The sequence below is a fragment of the Watersipora subatra genome, chromosome 7 (genome assembly GCF_963576615.1).
Source record: "Watersipora subatra chromosome 7, tzWatSuba1.1, whole genome shotgun sequence".
In the NCBI taxonomy this organism is placed as follows: domain Eukaryota; kingdom Metazoa; phylum Bryozoa; class Gymnolaemata; order Cheilostomatida; family Watersiporidae; genus Watersipora; species Watersipora subatra.
In genome coordinates, this window is record NC_088714.1 from 10,240,536 (window position 1) to 10,254,868 (window position 14,333).

Below are 14,333 nucleotides of genomic sequence, written 5' to 3' on the forward strand. Positions count from 1 at the left end.
ATATATATATATATATATATATATATATATATATATATATATATATATATATAGACTGTTGTTTATTCATTAGGCTCAGCTTACTTTTGTAGTCTATCAAGAATCACATGTAAGCCCATGTCTATTATTTTAGTGACATCTGTGATTGACTGGTTTAGAACATCAACTAGCCAGATATGCAAAAAAAACAGAAAATAAACGCTCCATTTGCAGATTATGGTTATGTACATAGTGTTGACACAAAATTTTGCATAAAACACGCAAATAAAATCACATGGAAAATGATAGCAAGTAGGCAAGCAAAAACCAAATGTGTCGACAAGCCTGAACAATGATGTTGTGTCTTCTAATATACAACCCTGATTCCTAAAGCTAAGAGCTGTCTGATGTGGACTACTGAGCCGTAGCGATACTAACTGGTAGTCTAAACATTTTACTTGAACATTATCTTTATGGTAAATGGATTATGATATACCTTAAATGCACAAACCCTATTACCCAAACAGACAATAGAAAAACCATTTGTGGTTGCATTGTACTATAGCCATTTTGCTTAGTATCAAATCTACATATGATGTATTTTAACAATTCTAAAACCAAATTAATCTAGCTTATCCTTCAGGGTCCTATTGGGATCTGAACTGCAACATGATAAAAATGAATCTTTTTAAACTAATTTAATGTGAACTTGTTAAAGATTTTCATAAACATGACTTGACTTGGAGCTCTCTACATGCACATGTATTTTTCTATGTAATGCAAAAACACTGATTCAGTTCAAGCATGTACTCAGCTGCAATCTATTTCAATAACATATTACCCAGTTTTTTCCAGTTAGAGTTTTCCCTCCTTGGAAGGTTGCATCTATGAGGTGTTAATCATGCCTCATAGCAATTCTCTAGAATTACTAGCAATTATCTGATACAACCTCCGGTAACTTCTCTCACTGCACCCTAAAACTTATGCTTAGTACCATGTGATTCTGCAAAAGAGTTGAAACCTGACAACAACAGAAGCTATGAAACATCCTGATAAAATACACCACAGTATAACAACTCCTTACCAGGTCTTTAGTATAACTACTAAATTGATGAAAACTGCCATATTTGGTAAAATCATCATTTATTATTATTCTAACATTATGACAGAACTAAATTATTTAGCGGAATGAAAGGTATATACTTTCGGTACTATGTTATGCAAATGAAATGTATGAATAAATCGAGTATTGAATAGTAATTTGAAAGTATTCAAACAATGTTGTTTTGGTATAATAAATCAAAACTCAAACCAAAAATGTTTAAAAATATTACACAGGCTCACAACAGCAGACTCAAGTCATTTGAAATAATTTCAACAAAATACATTTTTAATTAATTGGTTGAAAACATTTAACTTACAAAACAAAATGTAAACATGAAAAATTTGTTTAAAATGTACTAATACACATATTAAACTTACTTGTATTTTGTCTATATAATTTTTAAAAGCTTTTAATGATAAAAAAAACAAATATCTGGCAAGCCAATTGAATTATCGTTTTTGGAATTTCAGTACTTAATGCTACAATTTTTAAAACCTTGCCGTAGTATTATTAATTCCCCTAAAACATATCAGTTGATGTTACACACATAGAAACAAAGTACTTGTTAATAAAATGTCGTTTGTCAATTTATATAAAGACTGTTTTTTGCATCATCATTACTTCTAAGAACTACAATTGTAGCTGAATGCTTTATGCCTATTTACCAAATGTAAATGTAGAACAGTCTAAACAGATGCAACTACTGTGAACTAGTAAGTGCTGCAGCTTTATAACCTCGTTACATTTATATTACTGCTACACTTTCCTCTTTAGAAACTCTTTGTTTGCATTCAAACTTCTTTGTGTTGGCCTGTTATCAAATTAGCCGATGTTTTACTTTTTCAGCGCTCTCTGAAGTTAGTACCAGTATCAGTTGGTATTATTTTTGAAATTTGCTCTTTTCAACTATATTTGCATTTATCTCAAATTTTTAACAGGTTACTAATGAGGTTTTAACTACATTACTAATGAGTTTATGGTCAAAACGCATACAGCGGTAGTCTGTCATTCTTGCTATAAACTTTGTAGTATTATTTTACATACCTAGTATTTAGGATCTTCAGTTAATAGCATCTATAAACTGTATGCAAAGTGAATACAGTGTCTTTCTTTTCGTGAATTTTAGCAAGTCAATAATCTTACTTTCCATTTTATTGACTACTGCAGTTTAACTATGTTAGTTTCAAACAACTGCAAGCATCAACTATTATAGCAATTTAATAAAAACGAGTTAATGTGAAACTAAAAGTTGTCCTTCTGTTAAAGCGTAGTGGTACAACTCCCAAATTATTAAAACATCACTTGAAGTTACTGTATCTTGCTGCAAAATGAGAAGGTAACTTCTATGTAATTTTGTATGCAAAATATAAATATTGTGTGGCGTGCTCCGAGCAAATATGTCAACAGCATTGTTGCTTTTAGATGCAAGCTCATAATTTGTTTAAATAGGTTTCTTTCTAAATATTATTGCATATCTCCCAGTTGAAAATTTGGGATCTAGAAGCGACCACTAGCGGTGGAAACCGTCATGGTCAGGATACACTTGCCTGACCATAATGTTCCTGATTGCAACTCATAATTAATCACATTTGGCTAATGTCTAAAACTCTCTGTACCATTGTGCTCGATTTCTCAAAATAATGAATATCGATAGAGCTATTAATAATTCCCATACAAAAATGAGAAAAGTAAAATGATTGCAGACAGCTGTTATGATGAAAAAGACAAATGATTGCTATCAATTGGTTTTAGTCAAAACAATATTTGCATAGGAGGATGGCAAAATGGGCAAAACTAAAATTAATCTTTTTTTTAATAGTTTTTTGTTCGCCTATTCATTAAACTACCAACAAAAGCTCTAATAGAACCAGTTATACAACTATGTACATATGTTACACCATAATGTTATAGCAACATAGCAAGCCAATGTTATACGCATGTTTACACTCCAACATCCAAAAGTAATGTTTTTGTAACATTGCTGGGACATTTATTTGAAAGTAAAAACAATATAACACCATAATGTTCTAACTACATTGCAAGGCAACGTTATATAAATGTTTACGCTGGAACATTCAAAGGTAATATTTTGGGAATATTCCTGGGACATTCATTTGAATGTAAATATGATGTCACACCATAATATTCCAACTACATAGCAAGCCAATGTTATATGAATGTTAACACTCGAACATTCCAGAGTAACGTTCCTGTGACATTTCTGGGACATTCATTTGAAGTTAATGATGATGTCACACCATAATATTCTAGCTACATTGCTAGCCAATGTTATATGAATGTTTTCACTCGAACATTCCAGAGTAACGTTCCTGGGACGTTCCTAAGACATTCATTTGAAGTTAAATATGCCCTCACACCATAATATTCTAGTTACAATGCCAGCCAACGTTATGTGAATGTTTTCAATTGAACATTCCAAAGTAACGTTCCTGGGACATTCCTAAGACATTCATTTGAAGTTAAATATGATGTAACACCATAATATTCTAACTACATTACAAGCCAATGTTATATGAACATTAACTCTCGAACATTCAAAAGTAACATTCTTGAAACATTGTTGGGACAATTATTTGAATGTAAATATGATGTCACCCCATAATATTCCAGTTACATTTCAAGCCAATGTTATATGAATGTTTTCACTTGAACATTCCAGAGTAACGTTGCTGGGACATTCCTGGGACATTCATTAATAATGTTCGCTAACGACGTTATGATAACGTTTCCAAAGTATATTCCTGTAACATTCTGCTGAACGTTATGATAATATTATTGCACAACATTCTATGCAACGTTCCTGCGACATTGTTGGAACATAATTCCACAATGATCATCAAATAACGTTTGTAGAACGTTATCACAATGTTTTTTTGGAACGTTATTTCAGCGTAACGTTACGGAACATCCCAGGAATGTCGTTGTTAGTTGGATATCCTGGTGAATGACAGGAGTTGCCCATTGTATTAGCAATTGCGAATGCAGTATAGAGTAGATATGCTGCTTTTACAATTATATTATATTCATGAATAAACTAACTTCTATTCATGAATAAAATATCAAATATATCCTGGGACATTCCTATGAAATTCATTTAAAGTTAAATATGATGTTACACCATAATATTCTAGTTACATTGCAAGCTAATGTTATATGAATGTTAACCCTCAAACATTCCAAATTAACATTTTTGTAACACTGTTAGGACATTCATTTGAAAGTAAAATTGAGGTAACACCATAATATTCCAACTACATTGCTAACCAATGTTATATTTATGTTTGCACTCGAACATTCAAAAGTAACATTCCAGAAACATTGCTAGAAAATTCATTTGAAGTTAAATATGATGTCACACCATAATATTCTAGCTACATTGCTAGCCAATGTTATATGAATGTTTTCACTCGAACATTCAAAAGTAACATTTCTGTAACATTGCTAGGACAATCATTTGAAAGTAAAATTGATGTAGCACCATAATGTTCTAACTACAATACAAGCCAATGTTATATGAACATTAACTCTTGAACATTCAAAAGTAACATTCCTGAAACATTTTTGGGACAATTATTTGAATGTAAATATGATGTCACCCCATAATATTCCAGCTACATTTCAAGCCAATGTTATATGAATGTTTTCACTTGAACATTCCAGAGTAACGTTCCTGGGATATTCCTAAGACATTCATTTGAAGGTAAATATGACGTCATACCATAATATTCTAGCTACATTGCCAGCCAACGTCATGTGAATGTTTTCACTTGAACATTCCAGAGTAACGTTCCTGGGACATTTCTAAAACATTCGTTTGAAGTTAATTATGATGTCACACCATAATATTCTAGTTACATTGCAAGCCAATGTTATGTGAATGTTTTCACTTGAACATTCCAGAGTAACGTTCCTGGGACATTTCTAAGACATTCGTTTGAAGTTAATTATGATGTCGCGCCATAATATTCTAGTTACATTGCAAGCCAATGTTATATGAATGTTAACCCTCGAACATTCAAAAGTTACATTTCTGTAACATTGCTAGGACATTCATTTGAAAGTAAAATTGATGTAACACCATAATGTTCTAACTACATTACAAGCCAATGTTATATGAACATCAACTCTCGAACATTCAAAAGTAACATTCCTGAAACATTGTTGGGACAATTATTTGAATGTAAATATGATGTCACCCCATAATATTCCAGTTACATTTCAAGCCAATGTTATATGAATGTTTTCACTCGAACATTCTAGAGTAACGTTGCTGGGACATTCCTGGAACATTCATTTGAAGGTAAATATGACGTCACACCATAATATTCTAGCTACATTGCCAGCCAACGTCATGTGAATGTTTTCACTTGAACATTCCAGAGTAACGTTCCTGGGACATTTCTAAGGCATTCGTTTGAAGTTAATTATGATGTCACACCATAATATTCTAGTTACATTGCAAGCCAATGTTATGTGAATGTTAACACTCAAACATTCAAAAGTAACATTCCTGAAAAATTGCTAGAAAATTCATTTGAAGTTAAATATGATGTCGCGCCATAATATTCTAGTTACATTGCAAGCCAATGTTATGTGAATGTTAACCCTCGAACATTCAAAAGTAAAATTTCTGTAACATTGCTAGGACATTCATTTGAAAGTAAAATTGATGTAACACCATAATGTTCTAACTACATTACAAGCCAATGTTATATGAACATCAACTCTCGAACATTCAAAAGTAACATTCCTGAAACATTGTTGGGACAATTATTTGAATGTAAATATGATGTCACCCCATAATATTCCAGTTACATTTCAAGCTAATGTTATATGAATGTTTTCACTCGAACATTCCAGAGTAACGTTGCTGGGACATTCCTGGGACATTCATTAATAATGTTCGCTAACGACGTTATGATAACGTTTCCAAAGTATATTCCTGTAACATTCTGCTGAACGTTATGATAATATTATTGCACAACATTCTATGCAACGTTCCTGCGACATTGTTGGAACATAATTCTACAATGATCATCAAATAACGTTTGTAGAACGTTATGACAATGTTTTTTTTGGAACGTTATTTCAGCGTAACGTTACGGAACATCCCAGGAATGTCGTTGTTAGTTGGGTTATTAAGCTCTATCAAGAAATGACGATACATAGGGAGACATCAAGATTTATGTAATAGAATGGAAACTACTCAAAAGAGTAGAAGAAAGTATACACAACTATCTGGTGAAATCTGCAATAAAATGAAAAGTCAGGTTTTGGTAGAAGAAATAGGCAAAAATGGAAAAACTATATGTATTATGGTGAATATCGGCACATTAAAATGCATTACGTAAGGGAAAAGGTTATCGGAATTCAGCAAATTTTGACTAGTTTTGATGGAGATAATCAGAACTTACCCTGCAAAATAAAAGTAGGCATAATAATAAAACAACTTAGAGGTGCCTCTAAATGGGTAAAAGAGAGAAAAATCTAAGCTGAGACAAAATGATTGTGAGGGTAAAACCAAATCAGTTTGGCTGAGTAGACAAATTAGCTCAGAATTGGCAACGCATCCTAATTGGATAAAAAAGGGTTATCTATAAGATGTAGGCCTAAAATAGATCTCTTAGTAGAATAATGTAATTCAAAATAGGTCACTTAGTAGCAGGTTGTATGCGAAAAAAATTTGCTTAATAATATGGTATAGGCTGAAAAAAGGTCCTCACGAAGGATTTTGTAAGCTAAATTAGGTCACCTTGATAGATTTCACAAACTAAAATAGGTCACTTAGTCGCAATTTATATGCGAAAACAGATCACCTAGTAATATGGAACAGTCTAAAATTGATCACATTGCAGGATATCAACAAAAATAGGTCAATTTTTATTGTTTTACAGGCTAAAATAAATTTCACTATACATATCAAGCAATCACCAACTAGATAAATTAAACTTGTTTTTGAAACTATCACTTCTTTCTTTGTAAGAGAGAACGCATGTGTTTACTAACAGGTTTGACTCGTACTGAATGGATTCACAATATGCAAAAAATTCTCAGAATAATATTTGTAGCAGCGTTCAAATCAGCTATTTACTTCGCTCACTTTCCTTTAGTGCTGATCAACTAATAAAAACTACAAAGAAGTATTTATAGAGGGCGATTGGCAGCACTGTCTTACATTCTCTGGTTCGACTTTCAGTGAGACCTCTGCAATCTGGCCAGACTGTTCAGTGCTGATGCGGGAGATGGTATATGGTTTGACGACCAGACTCTCACCATCTTTCCTCGGATAAAATGGTACCTAAATACAACAACAGCAATAACATGAGTAGCTGTTTTATCAAGTTTTTTTCTAAAGGTAGCATGACATCAGAGTTTTTGTTCTCTACAAATTATGAATTTATGATTACTATGCAGATATAGAAAAGATGTAAGACAAGTTTTCTCTCTATTTATAGTTTTAAGACATTCGACCTTCATTCCTGAAGTGCAGTCGAATTGAATGCATTTTAGCATTCACAATCACCCCCTATTTTAATATCTCGCTCAAGACATGCAGTACACTGCTATCTGCTTTCTTGCTACCTTTAGAATGTTCTATTCTCTGCACATCCACAACCTGGCATATAAAGTGTTACTTCTGCTCCTTTAAGTAAGAACTACGATATCCAGTTGGTACTATTTTACAAATTCCTACCCGCGCTCCTTCAAGCTGAGCTATCACATTTGTATTTTGGTCAAAAACCATTTTCCAAAAGTCAGTCACGGTGTTGGAGAGAGGCAGCTGGGTAGCTATCCAATGATTCCTTTCTCTATGAGCCTAAAATGTAATTGTAGTTGTAGTTGAAGTTTTAATTTGTGACCAAAGAAGGGTTTTTGCTGTTATAATTATTTTGTTTGATTCTAAGCGTCCCTTTGTGCATACAGACATTTCTTATAAAACTCTGTGAATCAGAAGAATGAGACTATTACAGCCTAATTTATAACTTGTACATAATTTGAGCAAGAAACCAGCTTCATGTAATATGGAAAGGTATCTTTAAACTTTTTGCTACCAAGGGAACAGGAGGTTCTACTTCTGTGGTAGAAAGATTTTCAGTACTTTTAGAGTTTTAGTCGCATAGTTTGTTCCACATTTACTAGCAGGACTGTCAAAGTACAGTTATAATAACAGTTATTGGCAGTAAACAACAGTTAACAACGTTACGACAATAGTTCAAGCAAACTAATCCCCACCACATTGTATATAAGCCTGTTCATGCATCTGACCTTAGACAGCCATATTTACCAGAGACTTCTAAGTTTTGAGTGAATGTAGCAGTTACTTTATAGGGGTAATACGGGAGAGTAAAAGTGGAATTTCCTTCGAAGAGACAAGATTTTTTATGGCATTGCGAAACAAATACATGTAGCAGTAGTTGGGCTTATTACAAGGTCACTGTTATTGAGTAGAGTCATAGAGAATTAAATCAGAGAGCAGTATGCTATCGAAGTCATTGAAACTTATCAGAGTTGTGTGCTCTCCCATGATGGGATATAAATAGGATAATTTGTATTTCTTCAGCAGCAAGTTAATCAGCTAGTAGAAATAGAAACTTTAAGGCTGAGATAGTTTTGATTGCTTAGGCATCTTAAACAAACAACCTTTTAAGCAATTTGGGAGAACAGTGTTTGGCTTTGATAAGCTATTGAAAGAATCGATTGGGAAATGAAAGTTTTGTTTAAAAAGTCATTCTTGGCAGCATTTAAGGCAATTATAATACAAATATAAAATTTATGCCAAAAATTAAAAGCACTGTAATACTTGCTGTGTAGTAAAAAATGAGGAAGTTTGTAGTTATCACTTTAATGTGAATATAACTCCCCGTAAAACTAAGATTTATCTTATTATTTCTAAATGCGACGTGATGCTATGTTGGATTTTGCATTGGAATAAAGATCATTATGTTATTTGGTTATTCCAACTGACCAATCACATATGTGGTTACAAACATTTGCTAAAGTTGTATAAAACACTCACGTTAACAAGGACAGCATTGATGTATGTAGCACCTCCATCACCAAGGTACAAGCTGCTATGTGAAGCTACAATACACAGAATAGAGATGCAAAATGCTACAACTTGAAGACGATAGCCAATATTAACTATGCTAAACGTAGCAACTAATGATGTCATTTGGAATGTATTTTTCTGATGGTTTCAACAAAATGCTCAAGTTTTGTTGATTTTAATCTTGAAATATCCTGATAGTCAGATGATGCCAAACATCAGAAACATCCGCAAATGATAGAAAAATTCAGATGTCTGATAAAATCTACAAACATTTTGTACAAGTTCACCTTTAAGACCTTCTCACATCGTCTTCAAAGCTAAGCCCTTCATAACAAAAGTTCAATATTTATTTGCACTTGCAGTTTACGCAAACTAACTGATAAAGCATGTTAAGCAGAAACATGTGAGTTGAGGTCAGAGTCAAGTTTTTTCACGTGGCTTACAGGCTGTCAATGGCAAAGCTTTCCAAACCAATCAACACAAAAAAATAAAAGCAACTACAAAATCAAGTGTGTTTAGCTTGACCTTTTTTGGGCATGAGAAGTTTTCACTGTAGTTCCACTACAAAAAATTAAAAGTCGTTGAAAAGAGAAATGGGAGTGGTTCTTGTTGTGTAAAGCCAATTAATTGCTTCTGCATCATAAACAAGCTTCATTCTGTCTCTTCTCTGACATCACTTCACTAGGTTTCGCAGGATTATAATTGCAGGTGTGTGCTCTACCCTTTTGCGTATCTGCATGAGTATACTCCACAATAGCTATTACAGAGCACTCAACAGTATACTGTAGCATACCTGGCACCAAATAGCAAACGAGAACAAAAAATGCAAAGTGCTGCATGGTATCTGCCACTGCATGTCAGTGTCACTGCTTGACAAAGTCCTTACATAGCACTTTGTGCTACACAAAACCAGTCACTACTCATCTCTTGTCACTAATTAGCATCTGTTAGCATACATCATTTAGTGTAGCGCATGTCACTACATCAAGTCAAGAAATCATAGTGAGTGACAATACCTGACATGACATAATGCGTCATATTACATAAGACCCAACACTATATACTACCTGCCACTACATACTACCAAATACTACCTAACATTTGGTACTTCATTACATTTAGTAGTTCATGGCACTTTGCACAACACAATACCTGGCAATATTTCAGAAAATCTATTCTTCTCCCTGTTTTTTGGCTCTTTTCCCACACTGTAGTCAAACTTGGCCATTTCCACTCTCTTTTCAATACGCTTTGATACAAAAGAAAGATTTTATGAAAGACAAAATCAGTAGCTTGGTATTAAATAGACATTTCCGTAGATGGTTTAGCTATTACAATAAACAATTCTGTAAGAAAAGTTGTCTGTTTTTACTATAATGGCTGTACATATAGTTTAAAGTTTCAAAACTATACATAAAATTTGAAATAAAACTCTCTAAAAGAAAGTATATTTAATAGGGTTAATAGGATAAATACTAAAACAGAGTAATTTAACTAGACTTTCACAGCAGAGAGAACAAATAACATCAGTTACATTATCACTTAATGTAGAATTCTAACTTAATATATCTGGAGATATACAAAAAATTCTCTCTTGTTTTCAGGGAAAAAAGTCAATAAATCTTAACTTTATTGCTGGAACCATAAAGTTTAATCAAACCACTCTAAATTAAACTATTGCTTTTTAATACAGGTTTTGTTATTATGAAAATAGTACAGACCATTAAATAAATAATTTGATTTAGAACTGAGCTTTTGATAACTCACTTGTTATTTGCACAGAAAATTTTATAACAAAAGCAAACACCAAAAAAAGATTACCAAGTATAATTTAGCCTATTTATTAAAACAATTCTTAAAACCCAGCCACTTAATAAAGTTTATCTAAAATCTTGGTTGGCTTACATAAGTGTTTTGTTTGCAAATGCTTTAAGGGAAGATAACAGATCAAAAAGGTTCCTTGTTACCTAGCTTGAGTTGATGATATACCAAAGGTTAGCTCAAGGTCGTGTGTGGTAATGGACTGATTAGAAACCAGTTTTATTTCATGAGCAGCGAGCGTGATGTCATATTCTTGTACACCATGTCAGCGACTTTTAACCAGCCTGAATATTTGCACCTTGGCAAATGCCCAATAGGTTATTATACCTCCTTCTAACTAAAGTCAAAACAGTCAATCTTTTTATTGAGAAACTCCACAGATCTATGCAATTGAAAACAGCTAGTTACCTTTTTTGAAGCCCTAGTCAAACTAGAGAAGGATTTCATTTCTTGATCCCTTATAAACGTTAAAACAACCAAATTGAGTTGCCTGCACTTTTTAGCTAAACTACTTGGTATGTTCATTCATTGGAAATTGGAAAATTTACTGCAATAAACCTGCTGATAAGCAAATGTCCAATAAGCTATTATAACCCGTTTCAGTGTAGTTTAAACCACAGATATAGTAAGGTATAGTAAGGTTTACTGTATCTATGGTTTAAACATTCAAACTGGTTCCTTGAGGATAATCAAGGCATATAAAAACAGCTAGCAACCTTCTCTTGTCAAACTAGTCAAACTGAAAAGAATGTAACTCCATGGAATTTTTTTATGAATTGACACAATCATGGCGGGTTGAACAACTTTTTCCCTAAACTTTATTTAAAATTGTCATCCATTAAAAAATTGACAGCCATAAACTTGTTAGTTTGCAATTATGTGAACCCTAAGTACTTCATTTTACGCCAAAGCAGAGAGTGTGCCAAATCTAGTTATCATTGGCTACTGCATATTTATACCTTCTAATTAATCTTTTGCTATTATCAATCTTTACATATAATATTATAATAAAAGCCCATTTTTATGCTGTCACTACGCTATGGCACTAATAAACCCAATAAAGGATGAATGATCAAGGGCTCATTCATTATCTTTTGACGGTGGCTAGACTTAACTTCTGGTCATACGTACGCTCAAACTTCAGGATAAGGCTAGCTGCCACATGAAACAACTTGAGTATAGGGTGGTAGGTGTTTAGCCTTAACTTGTGGTCATACATACAATCTACCCTTCAGGCTAAGGCTAGCTACCACATGAAAACAACCTGAATATAGGGTGGTAAGGGGCTTGCCTTAACCCATGTATTAGATAAAGTATGTCATGCTAAAAGTGTTGAATACTTCTCATCTGTTATTCAGTCATGAGCTAGTTGTGTGACAAGGAGTTGATAAGCAGGAAGTATAAAGGTTATTGAAAAATTTAATAATTTAATTTAACCTTTTGGAGTTAGGAGAACATCCATTAGCAAAGGAATTGTGTCTCTTATTATTACTATTATATGACATTGTATTATTATTATTAATATTATCATTATTATTGTGTACCTTATTATTATATATCATTATACTATTATTATCACTATTATTGTGTACCCTATTATTATATAACATTATACTATTATTATCATTATTATTGTGTATCCTATTGTTATATAGCATTATGCTATTACTATCATTATTATTGTGTACCCTATTATTATATATCATTATACTATTATTATCATTATTATTGTGTACCCTATTATTATATAACATTATACTATTATTATTATTATTGTGTACCCTATTAATATACAACATTACACTATTATTATCATTATCATTGTGTACCATATAATTATCGCGTGACTAAAAGCATCATACACAATGTAGGGTACAGCATGATTATCTCGCAATATCACCAATCCAAATTTCCAACTTGCCGCTTCACGTATGTCAAACAGTAGTCACTGATGGTGTCTGAGCAAAAATAACTCACCTTACCTTAAGCTTGGTTTATCTCCTAAATCTTGGCTTTTCCCCTAAAGCTCGGCTTATACCCTAAAACTCAGAAATTCTTCTTATTACGCATATTATCACTTACCAGAAACTCTTCAGCAATGGCATCTTGTCCTGGTTTTCGGCTAGTCAATTTACTTTCAAGGTCAGCGGCTGGGCAGACAAATTGAGAAGTAATCAGGAACTCAACCACTGCCTTATATAAGAAATGATACTGGTCCTACAATGATTTGTATGACTTCATGTGAAGCACACCATCGATGGCGTTATGGTTACTTTTACATTTTGCCACGATAGCTTCAAAACAATAAAACGGATTTGGTGTTCTCTTAATCTTACTCACAGTTATCTTCTCGTGAAACTGAGTTTAAAGCTGGTTATTCAACTGGCTAGAGTTTCATGAGTGAAATTTATTTTGTTGCTTTAGCACAGGACAAAATAATAGCTCTTTAGCTGCTTAGACCTCTATTGAATAGGCCACTTGAGAATAGGCTTTTACAGTTTCTATTAGGTGCTTCAACATCGAGTTTAACATAGCAACAACAATATCATTTCTCGATCAAGTATTAGTCACCTACCACTGTCTGAATCATGCATGGACGTCGAGCTCTCATTTCTTTAACAAAGCTGAAAGCGTTTATCACCTTCTCTGCTGCCACCTGCCGCAGGAGTGTATCCATTGCAATATAGGTGCCTGTTCGTCCCACACCAGCGCTGTGTAAAGTTGCATTGAATGTAGACATGCTGAACATGGTAAAAGTCTTATAAAAAATCTATGTATTTGTCTCTCTATTAACCATATATATTAGATACACTCGATCGAGATATTGGCTAAATATCTAAAAAAAAAGAAAAGCTAACAATCAAAATTGCAGAACAGGTCACATAGCTGACTATTCTCAAGATAGTTGTTTTAGAGCAAAAAAAGTATGAATACCTTACTTTTCTAACTATTAGCCGCTGCTTTTGTCAGATGTTTTGAGCCATGACGCTTATTTAGAGGCTGCGGGTAATCTGCGGTTTTTTCTTTCACCGCTATCATCGCGCTAACCAAAATCTCCGTTTGAATTTCTAGCGGTGAAAGAAAAAACGAAACAATGCCTAATGGTACTGTTCTGCTAGGCGCTGGGTTAAAAAGCGTCAGTTAATAGAGAACAGTGCCTAAAGAAACAGTTCCGGTTTAACCAACTAAGTTGCTGCCGTGTTATAAAGCACTACTTTTAGTTCTGCAGCCTATACAAAATGTGCGGCCTATGTATTGTTTTATTATCATTTTTTTAAATAAAGCACGTGTGGCTTATATAAAGATGTGGTTAACAGTCCAGAAAAAAACAGTAGTTAAAATCCATTCATAGAATTT

The 14,333-nt window shown here is 33.1% G+C and overlaps 1 protein-coding gene across 1 annotated transcript in view; it reads right to left on the minus strand.

The window, feature by feature from the left end:
- LOC137400411 (receptor-type tyrosine-protein phosphatase alpha-like) overlaps positions 1-14,333 on the minus strand; it is a gene marked incomplete at its 3' end in the record, with an annotated part of 50,872 nt that overhangs the window by 26,698 nt on the left and 9,841 nt on the right. Inside the window, exons 5-10 of the mRNA XM_068086741.1 lie at positions 13,552-13,687; positions 13,059-13,193; positions 10,298-10,404; positions 9,123-9,177; positions 7,800-7,922; positions 7,281-7,403 (exon numbers count right to left, since the gene is read on the minus strand). Of these exons, the coding sequence (XP_067942842.1) occupies positions 7,281-7,403; positions 7,800-7,922; positions 9,123-9,177; positions 10,298-10,404; positions 13,059-13,193; positions 13,552-13,687 (679 nt within the window). The remainder of the gene's footprint in view (positions 1-7,280; positions 7,404-7,799; positions 7,923-9,122; positions 9,178-10,297; positions 10,405-13,058; positions 13,194-13,551; positions 13,688-14,333) is intronic.